General features: G+C 47.2%; 2 protein-coding genes across 5 annotated transcripts in view; both read right to left on the bottom strand.

Moving 5' to 3' along the window:
- Window positions 1-25,291, bottom strand: part of ccdc85ca (coiled-coil domain containing 85C, a) — a 238,332-nt gene that overhangs the window by 97,887 nt on the left and 115,154 nt on the right. The gene's annotated exons all lie outside the window — the stretch shown is intronic.
- On the bottom strand, window positions 11,057-11,843 carry LOC119951436 (peroxiredoxin-6-like). Its single transcript, XM_038774632.1, is given in 2 exon segments — window positions 11,057-11,185; window positions 11,187-11,843. Coding segments are annotated over 2 exon segments (669 nt in total). The 5' UTR covers window positions 11,775-11,843; the 3' UTR covers window positions 11,057-11,104.

Here is a 25,291-nt window from a genome sequence, read left to right as displayed (position 1 = left end):
TGTAACTTCCCAACGATAACCAGTTGCAATAATCTTCACAATAATGCACTCTGCCAGTTGACACAATCACAGTATATTTGTACAAACACCGATGATGTTGTGTTCCATAGGCCCAGGAACTCTCGATGATGTTCCTTCGCTGACAGAGGTGTAATATCAATTATTATTTTTGTTAAAATACCCCTGCCACAATTCTCGTTTGAGCTTTATGTTCCCCGGGGGGGGGGGGGGGGGGGGGGGGGGTGTGTATGCTGATCACGAAGACAAACCATTTTGGGACAACCTGTCACAAAGTGCTCATGTTGCTCAGTGAATTAAGCAAGTTAAAGGGGCCTCTGGGTTGACACCACTGTAAGTGCTAGAGACAGGATGGGTCTTGAGAGCTCTGAACTCATGACCAAGACTACAGCAAAGTCTTGGCTGTACAACACGATCATTAATTCCATGAAAAGCAAGGAGTGAAAGGTATAACGAAATACAAACTGTGCATAATCAAATCCCATCACTTACTGCAATGAAGTCTCCACACATGACTGACTGTAAAATGACCCAGTCATCTCTCTTCTGGCCTGGAGTTATACATGGCCATTAAATTTAATGAGGAACTTACATTTCTGTAGGGCACGTTACACACAGAGTAGACATCTCTGTACATTTCTGCAGGGCAGCAGAGAGTAAACTGACCACAACAGCAGGAGAGAAGAGTGTCAGGTAGGGGAGGAAAATGCACTATTGAAGAAAAAAACTTGCAATGGAAAAAGTGAGAACCCAAAATGCACCTTATCATGTCCTCAGGCATCGCCAAATTGCTTCATAACAACCAAATTTCCCACACGGTTGATTCATCGTTGTTAGATGGGCAAATACAATGGGCACTTTGTGCATTGAGAGGCTCCACACCCAGATGAATTATGAATTAGCTGTGGTGTCTGATGAGGAGAAAAAGTGTTGTCCAAGATCAACACACAGAAAAAGCACAACCTGCACCTCAATACCAACTAGAAAACAATAAGATTTTCGCTGGTAGGTTATGATTGATTGGAACAGTTTGACAAGAGCCGCACATTTATATTTTGTTTCTTTTTCTCTCTCTCACAGGGGAGTTCCACAGTTGGCCACGGGATCAAGAGGGTCCAAGGTGTGTATCGCCTCTATTATGCACCTTATCGAGGTGTCAAACCGAATCCGAGGTGGACTGCTATCGAATCAGGGGTACCATCCCCAGGAGACCAGACATGTTCGGCAGTTTGTGTACTTCCATTGCAACAGAAGGGGAACAATTCAAGCACATTGCCACGAGGCACAGCGTGCCAATGCAAAAAAGCACAACAGCGCTTAGAACATAGAACATAACACAGTGGAGAAGAGCTCTGAAGAAGAGCATGCAATGCATCAGTTGAATGCAGTCCAATTGAATAAGATGGTTTCGGTTGAAATTGTCTTCAGGGTAAATGGTAGACCCCCTTAAAAAGGGCGTCGACACCGAGGCCTCAGTGACCGTAGTGGGTGAGCAAAGCTTCCAATATCTGCGTGCAGGAACACAGTCTTTATGTTTGAAGAGTACTACGTTCAAGCTTTCACCATACACCGGGGAGATTTTGAAGATCCTCAGAACAGCTAATACTTCAGTGACGTACAGAGGACAGGAGTCCAATCTGCCTTTGGTTGTCATGGAGGGATATAGACCCAGTCTACTGAGAAGAGATCGGTTACAGAAGATTAGGCTCAACTGGCTGGAAGTCTTCAAAGTATCTGACTGCGCTCTCCAAGATGTCTCCGGGAGATATGAAGACATTTTTCACAAAGAACTGGGATAGAGTAAGGGCATAAAAGCCAAGATATATGTCAATCCAACATCCAAGTTCTCCAGAGCCAGACTAGTGCCACACATTGCATTAGAACAGGGGTGGGCAAACTTTTCCGTGCAAGGGCCACATTCAGAAATTCACAATTTTAAAGGGCCGCATAGTATATTAAGTAAAATAATTACTTCACCCGGTTATGATCTGGGCGCCTCATATAGAACATAGAACAGTACAGCACAGAACAGGCCCTTCGGCCCTCGACGTTGTGCCGAGCAATGATCACCCTACTCAAGTCAACGTATCCACCCTATACCAGTAAGTAACCCAACAGCCCCCCCCCCATTAACCTTAAAAAAATAATTAAAAATTGTTTTTTTTTAATGACTTGGTGGGCCGCATAAAGACCGGCCCGCGGGCCGTAGTTTGCCCACCCCTGCATTAGAAGGTTGAAGCAGAACTAAAGAGATTGGAAGTGCTGGGTATAATCAAACCATTTCAGTTTTCAGAGCGGGCACCACTGATAATCCCCGTCCTTAAACCTCATTTCTCGACTCAGCGCTTCCAGCTTCCTGAATTCAACATGGAGTTTGATCATTTTAGATTATCGCCTCTTCCTCCATTTTGTTCAGATGTCTCGTTTCTCTCTTTTCTTTCTTACTTTATGTTCGGATTGCTGTTACCCTGCCAACCACACCTCCTCTAGTCTTTAGCCTTGAACCATGGAATCTTCTGACGTTAAACCTAGCCTGCCCTCCACCCTTTCACTGACCTTTTCTTTTGTTGTCCTTCCTCCCCCCCCCCCGCCCTGCCCCGCCCCGCCCCGCCCCCCCTTTCACGTGTGAAAACCCAGCACATTTCTTTTTTATATCACGGCCAATCCTCCTAACCTGCACATCTTTGGACTGTGGGAAGAAACCGAAACACCCGGAGGGAACCCACGCAGACACGGGGAGAATGTGCAAACTCCACACAGACAGAGTTACCCGAGGCCGGAATTGAACCCAGGTCCCCGGTGCTCGGAGGCAGCAGTGCTAACCACTGTGCCGCCTACCCATCACATTTAAATAAATTTAGAGTACCCAATTCATTTATTCCAATTAAGGGGAAATTTAGAATGTTAAATTTACCTACCTTGCACATCTTTGGGTTGTGGGGGCGAAACCCACGAAAACACGGGGACAATGTGCAAACTCCACACAGTAACCCAGAGCCGGGATCGAACCTGGGACCTCGGCGCCGTGAGACTGCAGTGCTACCACTGCGCCACCGTGCTGCCCGTCCCATCACATTTCTAACTGTTCTCAAATCTTATGAAAGGTCACAGACCTGAAACGCTAACTCTATTTCTCTCTCTCTCTCTCTCTCTCTCTCCTGCTGAGCCTTTCCAGGGTTCCCAGTTTTTATTCCTGACGTTTCCTTTTGAAATTTGCGGAACACTTGAAATTTCACCTACGCACAACCTTCCACTCATACCTCCAGTATGCTCCCCACAGGCCCAAACCTGTGCCGGAAGCAATTATAATTGAGGTACTGACAAGAGAAAAGGACACTGGAGGCAAACAGCTGCATTTCACATCATCCCAATGTAGTTCCCAATTCAAACTCATTTGCTTGTAAATTGCACTGAGAGATAAATTAGTTTGCTTGTAAAGTGAACTATATGAACAGGAAGACCACTCTGCTGTTGTACACAGTAGTCAGTATGTTGTGTTATCTCATGCTTCATGCCAACCTTTAGGCTTTGGGTCTGACATGCCAGTTCAGATTTACCATGGAAGCAACTAAATAAAGGGGAAATGAGGCATTTTTACTCAACCCCAGAGCAGAAAATAAGGCTGGTATTTTAGCTGGTAGTAGTCACCTCCACAAAAACGTCAGATCGGATCTTTTCACTTCACAGATTCTGTTTGACATCCTGTACAATTCCTGCTTTTCTTTTTCACCCTACTAATATTTTGGCCTCTGCTAACCTGCCGAGCAGATTGTTAATCACTTTTATTGAATACTTTACACAAGGAGTCCCCCTTAAGCCCCTTCCTTCTTCATACAGTATTAGAGCCCAGCTTTCTCTAATCTTTCCTCATGGCTAATCCCCTTGATACCTTGTTGCTTTTCTCTGTACATGTACCAATGTTGCTATGGTTTGGTCTGGTGACCAGGACTGCACACACTGCTTCAAATTGGTTGATCCAGTGGATTATGAAGATTTGGATTAACCTCTGTAGACTTATTCTCGACCAGCAAGAACATGAGAACTCGGGGCAGCAGTAGGCCACACAGCCTCTCAGGTCTGTCCCGCCATTCAATAGAATCACGCTGATCTTTACATCAACTCCATTTCCCACCTAATCCCTATGTCCTTTGCTTTCCTTAGAATACAAACATCCATCGATCTCAGCCTTGAATACACTCAATGACTGTACATCCACAGCCCTGGGGGAGAGAATGTTATAGATTTACAACCATTTGAAGGCATTTCGTCTCACCTCAGTCCTAAACCCCTTCTACTGAGACTATGAATCCATGCTTTTTGATTCTGCAGCCAGGGGAAATCGACCCCTGACTCAAGCACTAGTTCAGCAAATACTATATTCTTCCAACTATGCGTCCAGGTTCTTAATCATAAAATCATAGAATTTGCAGACGGAGGCTATTCGGCCCATCACATCTGCACCGACCCTTGGAAAGAGCACCCTACCTTTTTTTTAAATTTAGATTACCCAATTCAGTTTTTCCAATTAAGGGGCAATTTAGCGTGGCCAATCCACCTAACCTGCACATCTTTTGGGTTGTGGGGGCGAAACCCACGCAAACACCGGGAGAATGTGCAAACTCCACACGGACAGTGACCCAGAGCCCAGATCGAACCTGGGACCTCGGTGCCATGAGGCAGCAGGGCTAACTCACTGTGCCACCCTAAGAGCACCCTATCTGAGGCCACATCTCTGCCCTTTCCCCGAAACCCCACCTAACCTTTGTGGACACTAAGGGCAATTTACCATGGCGAATCCACCTAGCCTGCACATCTTTGGACTGTGGGAGGAAACCTGAGCACCCGGAGGAAACCCACGCACACACTGGGAGAATGTGCAGACTTCGCACAGACAGTGAACAAAGTGAACAAATCTATGAATTAATGAAATGAAAAATTATGGCCGGGATTTCCGTGCACTCCCGCGGGGGCGGAGGGGCCCCTCCATTGGCCGGCGGCGGAATCCCATCGCTGTCAACGGGGTGTCCTGTTCTATGCACCCCCTGCCCCCGGAAAAACCCTGGTGTGGGTTCGTCCTCATCGGGATCGGAAGATGTACTGGAATACTGGGGCCCTTCCCAAATATTTGCGCTGCCCGAATTGAGTTCAGTCTGTTGTACACGCCTACATTTTTCCGAGCACCTTATCAGCGTCAAATCCCTTCCGCCACGTTTTCCCAATTGCACTGCTCCACGGACTGGTTCAGCAACTCTCCTGCCGCTTGGAAATCATTCTGTTTACAGCACTGTGAGCATTCCTTACAATCCAAACAACAGCCAAAATCGTCTGCACTTTTGTCTTCAAACCACCAATTGAGGAGTCTGTTCCCATGCCAGTGAACCCTCCCTGATGGTTAGGGAGGGTATCCCGAGGCCGGTGAATAGAAACAAAGCTCTAGGCCTGTGGCTCAGACGGAAAAGATGGCAGCAGTCAGTGCCTGTACCTTGACTGAGCGTACAGCTGCTGCAGAGGTTACAGGTTGCCCTCGTGAGACGAGCCACCGGGGGAACAAAAGCTTCCCTTTTCCCAAAAACAAAACTTTTTTTAAAATAAAAACAAAATTTAAAAAAATATATATAAATTTAGAATATCCAATTCATTTTTTCCAATTAAGGGGCAATTTAGCGTGGCCAATCCACCTACCCTGCACATCTTTGGGTTGTGGGGGCGAATCCCACGCAAACACGGGGAGAATGTGCAAACTCCACACGGACAGTGATCAGGGATTGAACTTGGGACCTCCAAAAACAAAAATAAACAGCGATCCCGTCTGTCTTCAGGAGCTCTGAGGGTCGGCAACATTTCTTTCGTACCAACTGAAGTGAATCAGTAAAAATCACCTCAATAGCTGATTAAACTGGCACAGTCTTTTTTTTAATATAAATTTAGAGTACCCAATTCATTTTTTCCAATTAAGGGTCAATTTAGCATGTTCAATCCACCTACCCTGCACATCTTTGGGTTGTGGGGGTGAAACCCACGCAAGCATGGGGAGAATGTGCAAACTCCACACGGACAGTGACCCAGAGCCGGGATCGAACCTGGGACCTCGGCGCCGTGAGACTGCAGTGCTACCAAACTGGCACAGTCTTAATTGAGATGCCAATGACAGGAAAAAGTTCTTGCTGCCAATCAACCAGCATAAAAATCCATCGTTAAATGTTAATTATATGTTGGGTTCACAAAGTCTTTCACCTTCCATGAGGTATAGTTTCCATATCAGCCTTGCCAACCTTCCGGGGCGCCTTGGAGCCTCCAGGAATTAAACACAAATCCCTGGAATGCTGCTGCGAGCACAAACCCGGGACCCAAAAAAAAAATCATAGAGGGCATTCAGTCTTTATTTTCTTGGGAGTGCTTTTGTTTCTTAGCAATAAAAATATTGCAGATAGGAGGAAAAGACTGGTTGTGTGGGTAATGGAAAATAAGGAGATGACAGATTTATTGAGCTGGTATTTCGCAACAGTCAACTCTTTCGAGAATACAAGTAACATTCCAGAATCAGCTATAAACCAGGAAATGGAAGGAAGGGAGGGAGGAAGTCGGGAAAATTGCAGCCACCAGAGAGGTGGTAAATTGTGGGGGCTGAGGGTTGACAGGAGCTGGGGCCCTGATGGACTTTATCCTGGGGTCTGAAAAGAAGTGGCTAGTGAGATAGCTGATGGATTGATTTCAATTTTACAGAACTCCCTAGATTTAGGGAAGGTCCCATTGGGTTGGAAAATAGCAAATGTAACTCCATGATTCAAAAAGGGACGGAGACAAAAAGTGGGAAACAACAGTCCAGTTAGCTTAACATCTGTCGCAGGGAAAATGTTAGAAGCTATTATTATAGAAGTTATACCAGGGCATTTGGATAAGCTCAAGGTAATCAGGCAGTCAACATGGTTTTGTGAAAGGGAAATCATTTTTAATCAACATATTGGAGCTCTTTGAGGATATAACATGTGCTGTGGATAAAAGGTAACCGGTGTATGTACTATACTTAGATTTCCAGAAGGCACTTGATAAAGTGCCACATCAAAGGTTATTGCAGAAGATTAAAGCTCCTGGTATAGGAGGTAACATATTGACATGGATGGAAGATTGGCTGGATAAGAGGAAGCAGAGAGTAGGCATAAATGGGTCTTTTTCAGATTGTCAAGATGCACCGATTGGTTTGCCACAGGGATCATTGCTGGGACCTCATCTCTTTACAATATATGTAACTGACTTGGAGTAAGGGATTGAAGGGATTGTTGCCAAATTTGCTGGTGACATAAGGATAAGTAGGAAAGTAAGTTGTGAAGAGGACAGAAGGAGGCTACACAAAGATATAGATGGGTTACGTAAGTGGGCAAAGATCTGCCAAATGGCATGTAATGTGGGAAAACGTGAAGTTGTTCATTTTAGCAGAAATAATTTTTTAAAAACTTACTTTCTATATGGTGAGAGATTGCAGAGCTCTGAGATGCAGAGGCATCTGGGTGTCCGGGTGCATGAATCACAAAAGGTTAGTATAAAGCTACAGCAAATAATTCGAAAAGCTAAAAAAATGTTGTAATTTATTGTGAGAGGAATTGAATACAAAAGTATTGAGGTTATGTTCCAGTTGTACAGGGCATCAGTGAAAGCACACCTGGAGCACTGTGTACAATATTAGTCACATTATTTAGGGAAGGATATAAATGCATAGGAAGCAGTTCAGAGAAGTTTTAGCAGACTAATACTAATTGGGTGGGTTGTCTTATGAGAAAAGTTTGTACAGATCAGGCTTGTATTGTCTGGGGTTTAGAAGATTAAGAGGCGACTTGAGTGAAACGTGCATGATCTTATTAAATGGTGGAGCAGGCCCAGAGGAGCTGAATGGTCCACTCTCGCTCCTTGTTTATTTGTTCGTATGGGTGAGAGGAGGGGTTTGGAAGAACTGGAGTTGGCAACCCTGCCCTTCTACCTGGTAACGCCCCTTCGGGCCCGATCCCTGCCACTGCCAACTTGCAACCCAGGAAATGCTTGCCACCAGGACACCCTGGCAGTACCAGCCTGGAACCCTGGAAATGTCCCTGACAGCACCATCTGGGCACCCTCAGTGCCAGGATGGCAGTGCCAATGTGCCTGGGTGCCAGAGTGCCACCTTGCCCTGTCCCCGACCACCCTGGGGCCTCCAATGGCCTGGGAGAACCCCCCCCCCTCCAGGTGCCATTTGTGTGGACTAGTACTAAACGACGCCCCGGCAGGATATCCCAGGCATGGCCATCATGTCCCAGGCGCCGGGTGAATCTGGCAAACGTATATGTAAAGGAGCCAAACTGCTCATTTAAATATGCTAATCTAGACGACACCCAGTGAGGGCAAGATCCAGATCGCGATGTCTCGCAAAATTCTGTTGAATCCATGAGACATTTCGAGCATCGCAACTTTTGCCAGAGGCCTCTCGTGAGATTTAACAACCTCATCCCAGCACATGTCGGGCGCGAAGAGGCCAATGAATAGCACCCGTTGTCTTTCAAAGGATACATTAAACCAAGTTTCAGGTGGTCATAAAAGATTCCATGGCACTAATTCAAAGCCGAACAGGGGTTGTTCTCCCCGATGTCTTGGACAATATTTATCCCTCAATCAACATCACAGAATGCAGAATATCTGGCCATTATCACATTGCTGTTTGCTCGAGTTTGCTGCACACAGCTTGGCTGTCATATTTCCTACATTAAAGTGATTATACTTCAAAAGTACTTCATTGGCCGCAAAAGTGCTTCGGCAGTTGTGGAAAGTGTCATAAAACACTTCATGTGTATTGCATCCTTCCCATTGCATTGAAGGTCAGAGTGTGAACAGATGACATCACTAGGTTTATTTGCCTATAATTCATTTTGTTGACAGATGAAAGAAGTTTGATAGAAATCAAATGAGCACCTTCCAACCACAATGAATCACGGAGGCACTATACACGCTCAGATGGCGTTGTGCCAATAACTTCACAGTGGTTTCAAGTATCTGCTGCAGGCATTTCTGCAACATCTCCAATACAGAGGGCGAGTGGGACGGAAAGAAACAATTACTTATTTTGCACTAGAATAGGTACGTTTTAAAAAAAAACTATTGACTGGTTCAAGTGTTAGAGTTTCTGAGAAACATGATATGGCAAGCTATCGAAAACCCAAGTCTTCCTTTATACTGGCAATGTTTGCATTTCATTGTCAGCTTGAGAGGGCATGGAGTGCAGCAACAGTAAATGGGGTAAAAAGAAAAAAATGATTTGTATTTATTTGGTACCTTTTGAGACCTCAGGGTGCTCCAAAGTGCTTTACAGCTAATGAAGTACTTTGAGCGTATTGTGATATCACCTTTAAGAGAGACTGTGCTAATGATTAAGTCGCCAGGACATAACCCATGTGACCGGTATATTATCCAGAGGAACTTTCAGTTTAACTAGCAGCATGTGGTGTGAAGCAGAATAGACCACTGCTGTACTTTCCTGTTAACAATAGCTGTTGAATCTTTATAGTACAGTACTTTATACTATTGTACTCTATTTTCAAGTGAACTAAATGCATTTTTGGTTTCCCAGTCCTGTGTGAGACGGATAAGTTTATATTCAACAAACATAGAAATAGAACACAGCGTAGTCACTGTTGTAATTGTTTTCCCGTTTATTCATAGGATGTTGGTGTTGCTGGCTGGTCCAGTATTAATTGCCCATCTCTAACTGCCCTTGAACCAAATAGCATGATAGCCCATTTCTGGGGACATTTAAGAGTCAACCACATCACTGTGGATCTGGAGTCACATGTAGGCCAGGCAGGTAAAGTTGGCAAATTTCCTTCCTTGAAGGACATTAGTGAACCAGATAGATGTTTAAGGCAACTGACAATGGTTTGGTGGTCATCATCAGACTTCCAATTCCAGATTTTTGTTGAATTGAAATTTCGATGGGATTCAAACCCAGATCCCCCGGGCATTTTCCTGGGTCTCTGGATTACTAGGCCACTAACGATTATCACTACGGCATCCAATGCAGGAAACAAGACAGGCAATTTTGGTGTTGCAATGCAATAACGATCTGTTTTCGTGATGTTGGCCAAGGGATGAATACTACATTGGCCTGGAAGAACTCTTCGGCTTTTTTCCAATATATTGCCGTAGGACTTATCCATCCAGCCAAGAAGGAAGTCATGGCTTCAGATTAAGATCTCAGCCGAAAGGGAGCACCTCCGACAGTGCACCACCTGCTCGTCACTGGCACTGGCGTACCAGACCAGGTTCTGCACTCAAATCTCTTCAACGGAACTTGAACTCACAACATTTGGGTTCAGAGGAAGAGTGCTACCAGCTGGGCTACAGCTGACATTGTGGATAGCTTTAGGGACTCTATAAATAGATCTAGACTTAGCCATCACCAAATAAATCAATTGGGATGGAGTGTGTAAAAGGGGAGGAAAACTGAATCATGAATAAGAAAGATGCAAGTGTTAAGTGAAGCGGCAGGTTGGGTGAGTTTGAAAACGTGCAACTTCCTTGTCAATTCAACTTGCAAATAAATTAAAGCAAAGTGACCAGCCCTGCTAAGGAAGAATGAAAACGCAAATCCAAAGTTCCCCTCCGGTCTTCTTCATTTAGTTTCTCGATTTGCCACTGTTTAGTGTCAAAACAATTTCCTCATCGTAGACAAGATTGCATTGGTCAAGGTTTAGTTTGCCTCCTGAGCAATGTTTGTGCTATTTCTGTCCCCTGCACTGAAGAATTGTTGGACCTCTGAACTACACCAGCTGAAACCCAACCCATAGTAAAAAAAAAATCTCCCCCAGGTCCGCAAGGCCAAGCGGGGTGCAAATATGAAATGAGGGTGTCAACCCTTTCAGTATCTTTTTATTTCTTCCTGCAAATGATTTTATTGTAGAAAGGTTACATTGAACGTTACATTGAGAAAACCCATCACAAAAAAAGGCAATCGTCATTAGAATGTGATTCTTGTTTGCCCACCTTCAGTAACTTTTGAAGCAAGAACAGGCACGAAGGGGAAGTAGTGTGGCATTTCATGTAGATGTGAAGAGTCTGTTGACGTGCTTCACGGGTGAGGCGAGAAGCGCAAGTACTTTTTGGAGGAAGGAAGCTCCTTCATTTGAAGTCCCTTCGGGAAGAGTTTTTTTTGCGTCTTCTTCAAAAATATTGGGAAGGACCATGCAAACTCCACCAGCCTTCCAGTCCACTGGTGTGGCCACCTTCTTGCAAGCTGTCAACTGCAGGGAATCAATAACTCTGAGAATTTCATCAAAGTTCCTCCCAGTGGTGGCTGGGTAGAGGATGGACAACTTCAGTGTCTTGTCAGGGCCAATAACAAACACAGCACGAGCAGTCAGTGGTCGGCCCTCCTTGTTCCTTTCGCAAGGGTCAAGCATCCCCAGTTGAACGGCCGGTTCTCTCTTTTCATCGGCAATGATGGGGAATGGCAGGTTTTCAACACTCGATGCCCCGATGTATGCATTGATATCCTTGGTCCATCCACGGTGATCCTGAACACTGTCAATTGAGAGAACTATAATTTTCACGTTGCGTTTTTGAAATTCCGGAGCCAACTTTGCCATGCGGCCCAATTCTGTGGTGCAGACAGGGGTGTAGTCTGCTGGGTGGGAGCACAGGATGCCCCATGAGTTTCCCAGCCATTTATGAAATGTAATCCTTCCTGCAGTTGTGTCAGCTTCAAAATTTGGGAACACGCCGCCCAGATTGATCCCCATTGCTGTTAACTTGAATTTTGTTTTAACCCGACTACCAGGAACGGACCAGAGACTGCGCAGGAATAAAAGGGGGTGGGCAACTCATTCAGTATCTGACATTTATTACGCAGCACATCAAGTACAGGTATAATATTGAAACAACACAGGCAATACGAGCATTATGCCGAGGAGATAATAAAGCAGATCGTGGAGGCATCAGCATTGACCTGGAATGGAATGCAACCGGGAGTGAAAGAATAATCAGACTAATCAAGTTCTTCAGACACTATCACAAACCAAAACAAATGTAGCTATATCTACTGGACTATAACTTATGTCTTGCTTTCCAGCCATTTCATCAAGTTACAAAATATATTCACGGTAGCACAGTGGGTAGCACTGTTGCTTCACAGCTCCAGGGCCCCAGGTTCGATTCACGGCTTGGGTCACTGTCTGTGTGGAGTCTGCACATTCTCCCCGTGTCTGCGTGGGTTTCCTCCGGGTGCTCTGGTTTCCTCCGGGTCCTACTTTGACAAACAGCAGGAAGATTCGCACTGGTAGACTGTGCAGTTTTAACTGGCCTCTTACACTAATCAGAATTTAATTCTCCCAACATTGGTAGTCATACCTTCAGTGACATGGGCCTGAAGGTCAGGAATTTGCTCTCTCACACGCTCTCTTTCCTCCTTTAAGGCCATCCTTAGAATCTACCTCTTTAACAAAGCTTTAGATGGCAGCACAGTGGCCTAGTGGTTAGCACAACCGCCTCACGGCGCTGAGGTCCCAGGTTCGATCCCGGCTCTGGGTCACTGTCCGTGTGGAGTTTGCACATTCTCCCCGTGTTTGCGTGCGTTTCGCCCCCACAACCCCAAAAAAAGTGCAGAGTAGGTGGATTGGCCACGCAAAAATTGCCCCTTAATTGGCTAAAATTGCCCCTTAATTGGAAAAAATAATTGGCTAATCGAAATTTTTAAAAAAAGAGAAAAAAAAAAAACACAAAGCTTTAGGTGATCTGCCCTAATATCTCCTTGTGTGGTTGAGTGCTTCTCAAAGTGCCTTGGGACATTTTATTAAAATTAAATGGGCGGGATTCTCCCCGCCCCCCCCCCCCCCCCGCGCCGGGTCGGAGAATCGCCGAGGGGGCAGCGTGAATCCCGCCCCGCCGTCCACCGAATTCTCCGGCATGGGAGATTCGGCGAGGGCGGGAATTGCACCATGCCAGTCGGCGGCCCCTCCGTTGATTCTCCGGTCCACGATTGCCCCGAAGTCCCGCTGGTTCTTTGCCAGTCCTACCGGCGTAGATTATACTAGGTCCCGGACCTGGCGGCGCGGGTGGGCTCCGGGGGGGGGGGGCGGGGGCACAGGCCGGACTGGGCCCGGGGGGTGCCCCCACTGTGGCCTGGCCCGCGATCGGGGCCAACCGATCTGCAGACGGGCCTGTGCCATGGGGGCACTCTTTTCCTACTCGTCGGCCGTGTCAGCCTCCACAATTGCCAACGCGTAGGTGAAACCGCTCTGCGGATGCGCGGGGATGACGTCAGCAACCGCGATGGCCGGCGGAGTCCCCTCAGCCCCGGCTGGCATGGCGCCAAAGGCCTTCCACGCTGGCCGGCGGGGCACAAACTACTCCGGCGCCAGCCTAGCACCTGAAGGTGCGGAGGATTCCGCACCTTTGGGGCGGGCCGACGCCGCAGTGGTTTGCGCCCCGCCAACTGGCATGGAAAGCATTTGGTGCCACACCAGCCGGTGCCAAAGGGACTCCGCCAGCCAGCGCGAGCCCGCACATGCGCGGGACCGTCAGCGACTGCTGACGTCATCCCCGCGCATGCGCGGGGGGGGGGGGGTTCACCTACGCGTCGGCCATCGCGGAGGCTGACACGGCTGACGCGTAGGAAAAGAGTGCCCCCATGGCACAAGCCCACCTGCGGATCGGTGGGCCCCGATCGCGGGCCAGGCCACCGTGGGGGCACCCCCCGGGGCCAGTTCGCCCCGCACCCCCCTCAGGACCCCGGAGCCCGCCCGCGCCATCAGGTCCCGCAAGTAAGGGACTTAGTCTAATCTACGCCAGCTGGACTGGCAAAGTCTAGAAAGGCTTGAGGTTCATAAGGAGGAGGTGTTAGCGATTCTGGAAAGTGTTAAAATAGATAAGTCCCCTGGTCCGGATGGGATCTATCCTAGGATTCTCTGGGAAGCTAGGGAGGAGATTGCTGAGCCTTTGGCTTTGATCTTCAAGTCATCTTTGTCTACAGGTATAGTGCCAGAAGACTGGAGGATAGCAAATGTTGTCCCCTTGTTCAGGAAGGGGAGTAGAGACAACCCCGTTAACTATAGACCAGTGAGTCTTACTTCTATTGTGGGCAAAGTATTGGAAAGGTTTATAAGAGATAGGATGAATAATCAACTGGAAAGGAATAATTTGATTAGAGATAGTCAACATGGTTTTGTGAACCACGCCCACATGTTCTGGTCTTGCCCCAGACTTGTGGAGTACTGGACAGCCTTCTTTGGGGCAATGTCCAAAGTGGTGTTGGGTGAGGGTGGAGCCATGCCCGAAAGTGGCGGTCTTCAGGATCTCGGACCAGCCAGATCTATTCCTGGGGAGGAGGGCGGACACCCTTACCTTTGCCTCCCTGATCGCCCGCCGTAGAATCCTGTTTGACTGGAGGTCAGCAGCACCACCCAAATGGCATCTCCAGGAGCAGGGAACGAGGAGAATAAAGACGGAAGGAACGGCAGAAGCGGAGGAGAGCGGGAGACCGCAGCGAGATCCATCCAGGAGAAGCAAGCAACAACAACACGAAAGACAGCCGAGTATCGCCCACTGTAATTATCTCTCCGGCACCCGAATGTATATTTGCCTCCCCAATTCTTCCCCCCACACCCCCCCCCCCCCCCCCCCCCCCCCCCCCCCCCCCACACCCCCAAACAGTCGCCTACTTACGTGTTGTAAATAATTTTGCCAGGTGTACAGAGTTGCTGCAGTTGAGCTGGTGCACAATACCCTACCAGTTATTCTATTTATTTTTTATTGTTTTTTTTTTACTATGTACTATTTTCTTTTCTTTGGTATGTTTGGGTGTGCCCTTCTCTTCTATATATGTGTATGTATATATATATATATATATATATGTATATATATATGTTTCTTATCCTGTGTACATAACAGTAAATATACCTTGTTCAAAAACCCAATAAAAAACATTTATTAAAAAAAACATGGTTTTGTGAAGGGTAGGTCGTGCCTCACAAACCTTATTGAGTTCTTTGAGAAGGTGACCAAACAGGTGGATGAGGGTAAAGCAGTTGATGTGGTGTATATGGATTTCAGTAAAGCGTTTGATAAGGTTCCCCACGGTAGGCTATTGCAGAAAATACGGAGGCATGGGATTCAGGGTGATTTAGCTGTTTGGATCAGAAATTGGCTAGCTGGAAGAAGACAAAGGGTGGTGGTTGATGGGAAATGTTCAGACTGGAGTCCAGTTACTAGTGGTGTACCACAAGGATCTGTTTTGGGGGCCACTGCCGTTTGTCATTTTTATAAATGACCTGGAGGAGGGCGTAGAAGGATGGGTGAGTAAATTTGCAGATGACACTAAAGTCGGTGGAGTTGTGGACAATGTGGAAGGATGTTACAAGTTACAGAGGGACATAGATAAGCTGCAGAGCTGAGCTGACAGGTGGCAAATGGAGTTTAATGCAGAAAAGTGTGAGGTGATTCATTTTGGAAGGAATAACAGGAAGACAGAGTACTGGGCTAATGGTAAGATTCTTGGTAGTGTGGATGAGCAGAGAGATCTCGGTGTCCATGTACATAGATCCCTGAAAGTTGCCATGCAGGTTGAGAGGGTTGTTAAGAAGGCGTACGGTGTGTTAGCTTTTATTGGTAGGGGTTTGAATTTCGGAGCCATGAGGTCATGTTGCAGTTGTACAAAACTCTGGTGCGGCCGCATTTGGAGTATTGCGTGCAGTTCTGGTCGCCGCATTATAGGAAGGATGTGGAAGCATTGGAAAGGGTGCAGAGGAGATTTACCAGGATGTTGCCTGGTATGGAGGGAAGATCTTATGAGGAAAGGCTGAGGGACTTAAGGCTGTTTTCGTCAGAGAGAAGAAGGTTAAGAGGTGACTTAATTGAGGCATACAAGATGATCAGAGGATTAGATAGGGTGGACAGTGAGAGCCTTTTTCCTCGGATGGTGATGTCTAGCATGAGGGGACATAGCTTTAAATTGAGGGGAGATAGATATAGGACAGATGTCAGAGGTAGGTTCTTTACTCAGAGAGTAGTAGGGGCATGGAATGCCCTGCCTGCAACAGTAGTGGACTCGCCAACACGAAGAGCATTCAAATGGTCAATAGATAGACATATGGACGATAAGGGAATAGTGTAGATGGGCTTTAGAGGGGTTTCACAGGTCGGCGCAACATCGAAGGCCGAAGGGCCTGTACTGCGCTGTAATGTTCTATGTTCTAAAGAACCAGCATTGGGGAGCATGAATAGGCAATGTTTGCTTCATACGTCTACTTAAATACTGTTGTAATGTCGCTTTGCAAAGCTGGAGTGCAAACTTTACTTGGAAGGTTTAAAAGATGGAAAGAAGTAAAATTATTGCAAAGTCACAATTACACATAACTTTGTACAACCCATATCATTCACATACTATCCATGGCAGGACTAAACAGAGCCCATATAATCTATCTATGGGATGGCACAGTGGTTAGCACCGCTGCTTCACAGCGCCACAGACCAGTTTGATTCCGACCTTGGGTCTCTGCCTGTGTGGAGTCTGCACGTTCTCCCCGTGTCTGCGTGGGCTTCCTCCGGGTGCTTCGGTTTCCTCCCACAGTCCAAAGATGTGCAGGTTAGGTACACTGGCCAGGCTAAATTTCCCCTTAGTTAGGTGGAGTTATGGATTTGCATGGGAGTGAGCCACGGTCGGGTGCTCTTTCAGAGGGCTGTTGCAGACTCGGTGGGCCGATCGGCCTGCTTCTGCACTGTAGGGATTCTATGATGCTCACTCCTCCATCCCAAGATGAAATACAACCCATTGTCAATCACCTACTCCTCCATCCCAGGATTAAATACAAATTATTGTGTCCTGTTGGACTGAAATGGAGATTTGTTAACAGGTTCAAAATCAACTTCTTTCTCTCTGTACCAGACTCATGAATGGACTGAACTGATCTCTCTATGCATCTTCTCCACTGAGTAGCACTATATTCTGTATGCTTCACCCGATGTCTATGCCTGTACATTGTGTATTTATCATATGTCCTAGTTTTTCATGAATGGAACGATCTGTCTGGACTGTACGCAGAACAATATTTTTCACTGTATCACGGTACACGCGACAATAGATCCAAATATAATCCAAACCTATGAAGGCAGCTACCATTCACCGTGACCATTGTGACTTGAGAATTCTGTGCGCAAGATTTCATAGAATCATATAATGTACAGTGCAGAAGGAGGCCATTCGGCCCATCGAGTCTGCACCGGCCCTTGGAAAGAGCACCCTACTTGAGGCCACATCTCCGCCCTATCCCCGTAATCCCACCTAACCCTTGTGGACACGAAGGGCAATTTATCATAGCGAATCCACCTAACCTGCACATCTTTGGACTGTGGGAGGAAATTTTGTTCCCTATATTTGACTTTCTTTCTGCCGTTGTGTTCCAATGGAAAATAGTTTCCGCAGGAGCGAGTGTTGGGACAGCTCCGTTTGGTTTCCACTCTTACCAGCCCGACCTTCTGCAGTAATAGCATCTATTCTTGGACTCGCACCGTTATCTCGCGAGACCCTAAGGATCTTTCCTTTGCCTCTTCCACTCCCTGATCTCCTTCTTTTCCCCTGATGACATCATCCGTAGACAGGAAGTCAACGTTCCACATCTTTTCTGAAGGCATTTATCACCCTCTCCACTTCCCAGCTGTTGTCAGGCTTTTACAATCTACAACGGGAATTCAGCATACCAAATTTGCTCTGTATTTGCTAAGTGTCAATATTCCCAGCTGGCCGGTGACATGCAAAGATTTCAAATTCTTGTCTGGAAGTTCAATGATAAATGGAACACTGTCAAAATACTGCACAAACTTCCAAGATTTAACATATACAAGTCTACACAAACCAGTTGGCGAGAACTGACTGTTTAACTGTCATACACATACTCCTTTTCTCCTTTCATACATCTCTCACACACAACGCCAAAGGCTGCATGTTCATTATAATTCCATCACTTCAAGATTGCAGGCAAATCTCCCCCCCCCCCCCCCCCCCCCCAAGCTTTTGTCACCATATTTTCTAACACTCAGTAAAAACAAAATGCTGGAGATGTGTCTCAAGCCGTCATGCCAGACCTACAGAGCGGGCAGCATCGACTCAGCAGAAAAGGATGCCGGGATCGAACCCGGGTCCTCTGCGCCGTGAGGCTGTAGTGCTTACCACTGTGCCACCGTGCTGCCCCAAAGGGCATCCTGATCTTAAAAAAATATTTTTAAAAGATCCCCACCCCAGGGAGACAGAGACCGTCATCCACGCACAACACCGACCACCACACAGTATCCCCTCCTCACACGGGACCTGGGGACACCCACCCAACCAAACTGAAGACTCTCTCTTTCCCCCCCCCCCCTCCTCCCACCTTTCCAGCACTGTCCCCGGCACTTCCCTTGGGCACTGCTCCCTGGCACCAGGACAGGACTGGAAGACCCTGCTCGCGGGAAGAGTTGGAAAACCCCTTCTGGATTTCTTTCCCAAAGCTTAGGAAGATCACATATAAACTTATGGAAACATATAATAAGGTAAGGGGCTGTGTAATGCGGGGTTGTTAGATGCTGATCTTTGACCTCTGGCACCTGGGTTCAAATTCAGCCTCGACTCAAGTGACAATTGTGATTTGCAAGTATCCTCTGAGTTTGAGCCCATATTGAGCACAAAACATTTTCTAAAATAGGCGTTAATTGAAATTGAAATAAGAGATGGGGTAAAAATACATGTCGTACTTTTTTGGGTGAAAGGGATTTAAAAACAAATTTGTTCATGGGATATGGGTGTCGCTGGTTGGGCCAGCATTTATTGCCCATACCGGAGGGCATTTTAAGAGTCAACCACATTGCTGTGGATCTGGAGTCACATCATAGTCAGGCCAGGTAAAGACGACAGATTCCATAACGCTAAACGATGTTAGTGAACCAGATGGGTTTATACGAGAATCGACAAATTGTTAAGACTTTTTTAAAATTTAGAGTACCCAATTATTTGTTTCCAATAAAGGGGCCAATCTATCTACCCTGCACATCTTGGGATTGTGGGGGTGAGACTCACGCAGGCAAGAGGAGAATGTGCAAACTTCACACAGCCAGTGACCCGGGGATGGGATCGAACCTGGATCCTCAGCGGCACAGGCAGTAACGCTAAGCAGCGCCGCCCTGTCACTGTGACTAGACTTTTAATTCCAGATTTTTATTGAATTAAAATTTCACCATCTGCTGTGGTGGGATTCGAACCCGGGTCCCCGGAGCATTACCCCGGGTGTAATCCAGCAACAATTCCACTGTACCACTGCCCCCCATCAATGATCGCTATGGTTCGGACAGAGGAGATGTAACTTGTGTTATGACAGAGTGCTTGGTACCCCTTGAATGCAAACGCCCCATCCCCCAGCCGTAGCACCTCTCAGCATGATAGCCACAAATGGCCTGTTTGTGACTCCCGTCGCACAAAATTGTGACTGACTTAATTCACTGCCTCCGAAGTGGCCGAGCAAGTCACCCAGTCGTAACAAACAGCGATGAACAATAAATTCTGGTCTTGCCTGCGACATGCACATCCTGAATAGGAATTTTTAAAAGTAACATGCTTCCCGTTGATGTCTCCAAGAAGCTTCCCCCCCCCCCCCCCCCCCCCCCCCCCCCCCCCCCCCCCCCACAGAACTCCCAGGTGTTGCTACAGATTTAGGTTTATTTTTATGGAGCATCCAAGGTGAAGTGGCAATGTGGGGTGTGAGACAGCACCGAGTGCAAAGTGTAACGGTCAGGAAGCAATGGGGTTGAGCTGGCAGGTTTTTGTTTACACCAATGTGGATTCTACCAACATGTGAATACTGGGAGACATTCTGCTCCGATAGTTTGCTGAATTGGGGAGGACACGAAAGCATCCCCATGGGGAGGAGTGATGGACATGGTTCTAATTCGTTTTTTAAAACTTTTTTTTAAAGTTTAGAGTAGCCAATTATTTTTCTTTTCCAATTAAGGGGCAATTTAACGTGGCCAATCCACCTAACCAGCACATCTTTGGGTTGGGGGGGTGAAACCCACGTAAACACGGGGAGAACGTGCACTCTCCACATGGTCAGTGACCCAGGGCCGGGATTCGAACCCAGGTCCTCAGCACCCCAGTCCCAGTGCTAACCACTGCGCCACAAGCCGCCACTCTGGTGGTTCTAATTCTTGATGTTAATGTGAAGTGAAGACTACACTGCTGATATTCCTCCAATGTGAATGTTTTATTATCCAAAGCTGGTACAGCGGCAGCCATTAGAGCTATCAATAATAATGATTTTAATCACTGAGGCGCTCTGACACTCTATAATTAACCATCGGCCGCTCTTTGAAACACTATTCCTTGTCTAACTTTCTGCATCCTTCCCCCACCTCTCCCACCCCCATCCCCGATCATCCCCCAAGCATGTGCTGTCTTGAACATTGGTTCAGTTTCGCAAATACCTAATTGGCCTTCACATGCAAAAGACGGCACAGAAAATTCCTACTCTTACCTGCCATCATTCACACCTGCCCGGGGTTTTTGAAGCCAGTGCACTGAATCACAGAATCTTTACAACGCTGAAGGAGGCCATTTGGCCCATCGAGTCTGCACTGACGCTCTGAAAAAGCATTGTAACTAATCCCACTCCCCTGCCTTATTCCCCATAACCTTGCACATTCATTCTTTTTCAGAAAGCAATCCAATTCCCCTTTGAATAACTCGATCGAACATGCCTCCACCGCCCCCTCAGGGGGTTTGTTCCAGACGACCGTCACCTGCTTGCGGAACACTTGGGCCAACAGTCACCAGAAAGTGATCTGTATGGCCCATTCTCTTTCCCCAGGTGAGCAACAAGACAACTTCATAAATAATTGGCAGCAGGAAAAACATTCAAATGTTCAAAACATACAATTGCAGTGGTATGTATTTGGACATAGCGATGGCTTGAAAAGATAATGAACAAATGCCAATCCATTACTGTCAAGTTTTATTTATTTCCTGAATTTTTCACTGGTATTCACTGTGTCGAAAGCCTTTAAATCCATGCAGCCACCAAACATATTTCTCGGAAATGCAGCTTTGAATACTGAAAAATCCAAACACTAAACCCTTGATTAATGGACGCAACAGCTTCGTTACTGCCTGGGTGGAGCCACATGGAGACTTGACAGAAAGGTCATGCGAAAGGATTCCTAACATCTCTGATACCTTAATCCAACATTGCTTTTCGTGTGGACTCTTCTCCCCATGTCTGCGAGGGTCTCACCCCCACAAACCCAAAAGATGTGCAGGGTAGGTGGATTGGCAACTTAGCCCCTTCATTGGAAAAAAAGAATTGGGTACTCTAAACTTATCTTAAAATAAAAGGACTAGCATTTTTTAAGTTTACCAGCCAGGCTGACACTTGTCCCTCAACCAATGTCACCAAAACATTGCCTGGTCGTGACTTCATTGCTGCTTTTGGGTCCTTGCTGTGTGAAAAATGGCTGCGGTTTCCCACATTATTTTTTATTTTTCTAAATTTAGAGTACCCAATTCATGTTTTCCAATTAAGGGGCAATTTAGCGTAGCCATTACACCTACCCTGCATATGTTTGGGTTGTGGGGGCGAAACCCACGCAAACACGGGGAGAACGTGCAAATTCCACACAGACAGTGACCCGGAGCCGGGATTCGAACCTGGGACCTCGACGCCGTGAGGCAACAGGGCTAACCCATTGCGCCACCGCGCTGCCCTGTTTCCCACAGTACAACACGACACTTCAAAAGTAACTTGATTGACTGTGGAGCACTTTAAGATTCCTTGAGCTCATGAAAGTCACTTTTCAAGTGCACTTCTTTGTTACTGCAGGTGGCTGATGCACTTTAGACGTTTTTGACAGACACATGGGCCTGATGGGATTTTAACAATGTCTGCCTTTATTTGGCTTTGTGCTTTCCACAGGACCCGTTTGTCAAGGGCTTATTTTCTGGTACTAGTCCGGCTCATTCCCTATGGGAGATAAGTCAGTGGGAAAAAAGTGCGACACACCCACTCTAGGAAAATACCACAAGAAGTAACAGGAGATTAGATTAAAGCACTTTCCCTTTGATTGGAATCCAAAGGCAATGTCACTTGAAGGCTTCTTGATATTTTCAAGGACAAAGCAGTTACGGTGGCCCTTATATGGAACTAGTCACCTCTGGGCTTTTATTAAAAGAACATTTGATGTCTGTGTTGAGTTTCTGGATCTCAGCCAGAAATGTTGGGGAAACTGTTGTTAGTCTGCCCATTCTTGAGCGAGGAAGGGAGGGGGATTTAATCCAAGATTACTGGTCAATATTCACTCCCACTACTGGGAGCATGCCCAAGTTCATATCTACCCATCGCACAAAGAGTTACAACTGCATGTCATTCTTCTCAGCTGGGAAAGCAATAACCATATAAAATAGGCTGTGCAACTCCCACTGAATGACTTAGCTATACTCACCGACAGTGAGAGAAGGCAATCTTTTGTGTGTTTATGCTGCGAACAGAATAAGTTCAAGGATACCAAACAGAGCAATTTGTGAAATGTAACTGCTGAATTCTTGCTCTGTCCTCTTCATCAATAATTAGCCACTATCTATTGTCATCTGGGCTGTGTACACGCTGAACGTCACCCTTGATAATATTCGACCAACGAAAGTGTGAGCAGAAGAAAGAACGTGCATTTATGTAGCGCCTTTCACAGGATATCCAAAAACGGTTCAAAGCCCCAAGTACTCATGATACCTTTGGTGGTACGCCCAGACACTTCAGAGTGAGGGATTAAAATAAAGTTAATTCAGTTGGGCAAATCTTTCCATGTGACTTATGCACAGATATTTAATTACAGGCATGAAGATGTCCCTTTAAGATTAAAAAAAACGAAGTGTATAATGCCTTGCTGCGCAGCGCAGATTAGAAAAATACACACCTCAAACAGGATTCACATCAGAGATCAAGAGACTTCGAAATCCAAAGTCGAATAGAGATTGCTTCGTTGAAGGGATTCTTTAGCCTTCATTTCTAGCGTGTTAAACGCCTGCGGCTACAGCGGTTGAGAGTTTCCCCCCAGTAGCCTGGTAAGCAATGGCACAGCCCTCAAAATGACAGTCCTGAGGCTCAACTCTTGGTTCCTGCTGAGTTAGTTAACCTCAGTTGCTGCAATTGTTCTTAGTATCGGCTTGGGGTAGCAATGGCGGAGGGGAGGAAAGGAAGTTCTGGGGCTTCTGCACCCGAATGCCACCCAAGTCAATTCCTATCTTGAATGTGCACATACGTGATTAGAAGAGGCAAAGCTTGGTCTTGGCTATGTGAGGCCTTCCATGAGCCTTTAACCGGCTAATATTCACCATCACAGCTAGCAGGTGAAGGCTGGGTACTTGGACCAGGAACTGGAGGGCTAGACCACAGCAGGAGAAGATATCTGGCAAAATTCTCCATTTGGGAGAATAAGTGTTGGCGCCGGGACTGAATTGCGTGCAATTCACTTGCCCATAGGGGGCGTTATTTGTCGAGCAATTCAGGACACGCTAACGGGCCAACACTTTGCTGGCGCAAATTCCAACCACTTCCCGGCCCAGTGAGAGTTCTAACCTCTTGGGCTGGAGTTAGCACCAGCTGGCAGCTGGAGCTGTTTTTAAGCCCTCAACTTACCGCACATTCACTGCAAACACCAAGATGGCTCGGAGAAGACGTGCTCCCCAATGTCGGGAGTCAGACGTGGACCCACAATTCCATTCCAGTGAGGAGCGGAATGACACCCTCTTCCCCAGTGTGGGCCGCAGACCCAAGCCTGCCCTCCTGAACAGCACCTGGGAAGTGGTGGCAGAGGCAGACAGAGCTGCCAGTCTCACCAGGAGGGGACAGCTTGTGATCCGGAGGGGTGGGATCCCTGAGAGGGGCAGAGACCAGGGAGGTTCCGTAGGCAATGGTGCAGGCATCCTCTGGTTGGGGTGTGCTCTGCTGATCCTCTGCAATGGGGCAGCGCTTCTGAGGAATGCCAACACCTGCGGGCTCCTGATTGAGCTTGGCCCTTGATGACACATCTGGGGTACGAGGGCAGAGGGTGAGGTACGAGGGTGTCCAGAGGGGAGGCCTGGGTGGGCTGCCAGATGATAGAGGCCTTCTGGGCATTTAAAGGACACAGGCAGCACTCAGCAGTGCTGAGGAGCCACAAGTTTGTAAGTAGCACCAAAGGGGTGCCTTTAAAAGACAGACTGCAGCAATGGCGGTCGGAGCCAGGCCACCCAAACCCAAGGAGGAGACCCCAAGTCCATGGACCTGACACCAAGTCACGAACTACCCTCTACTGCCCGTGCATTTAATTTTTAAAAAAATTGAATTTAGAGTACCCAATTCATTTTTTCCAATTAAAGGGCAATTTAGCGTGGCCAATCCACCTACCCTGCACATTTTTGGGTTGTTGGGGGGGGGGGGGGGGGGGGGGGGGGGGGGGAAACCCACGCAAATACGGGGAGAATGTGCAAACTCCACATGGACAGTGACCCAGAGCCGGGGTCGAACCCGGGACCTCGGCGCCATGAGGCAGCAGTGCTAACCCACTGCGCCACCGTGCTGCCCGGCCCGTGCATTTAAAAGTGATTTAACAGAGGGTCACAGGCCACCCCTCCCCAAGCGAGCCTCCCCCTCCGGCTCCGCAGCCATGGCACCTAGTTCATTTTGTAAATACTTGTCGCAATTCACACCCGCGAGACATCCGCCTGAGAGGAGCAGTGCATAACAGAGGGCGGAGCATACAGCGTATCACCCCCCCCCCCCCCCCCAATCACTTTTAAATGCACGCAAATGGCGGTTTTGAATGCCATCGCAGGGCGCAAGCCTGGTTAGCGCCACCAGCAAGGAACTGGAACATGGTGCCTGAATCGGCGCTGGGCACACACTTCAATTTTGGAAGGGCACCCAATTCTCCGACCCACCGCGGTTCGCATTTGCAGCGGCGCAAGGCGAAGAATTTCCCCCCACTTGTGCAGAGAGGGACAACCGAGGTGAAGGAATAAAAATACTGTTGTTTGAAGTGAGCAAGTATTTATCATTTACTAACCGTTTATTGCATTCCCCCCAGAGACCTGAAGCCTGCATTATTGGCCTGTTATAGTAACAAAACAAAAGCCCGAGTATAAATTATGTACAAGAGTAACAAGGATGTGATTTATGCTCGACGTGTGCGCACTGAAAATTGAACTGTTTTTCAAAGAGGCATAACTCTTGTGTTGCAAAGTAAATCAGAACGTGTACTGGGGAGGGATCAA

Source organism: Scyliorhinus canicula, chromosome 2, assembly GCF_902713615.1.
Source record: "Scyliorhinus canicula chromosome 2, sScyCan1.1, whole genome shotgun sequence".
In the NCBI taxonomy this organism is placed as follows: Eukaryota; Metazoa; Chordata; class Chondrichthyes; order Carcharhiniformes; family Scyliorhinidae; genus Scyliorhinus; species Scyliorhinus canicula.
The sequence above is the reverse complement of the archived record's forward strand: the minus strand, read 5'-3'. Positions and strand labels throughout refer to the sequence as shown.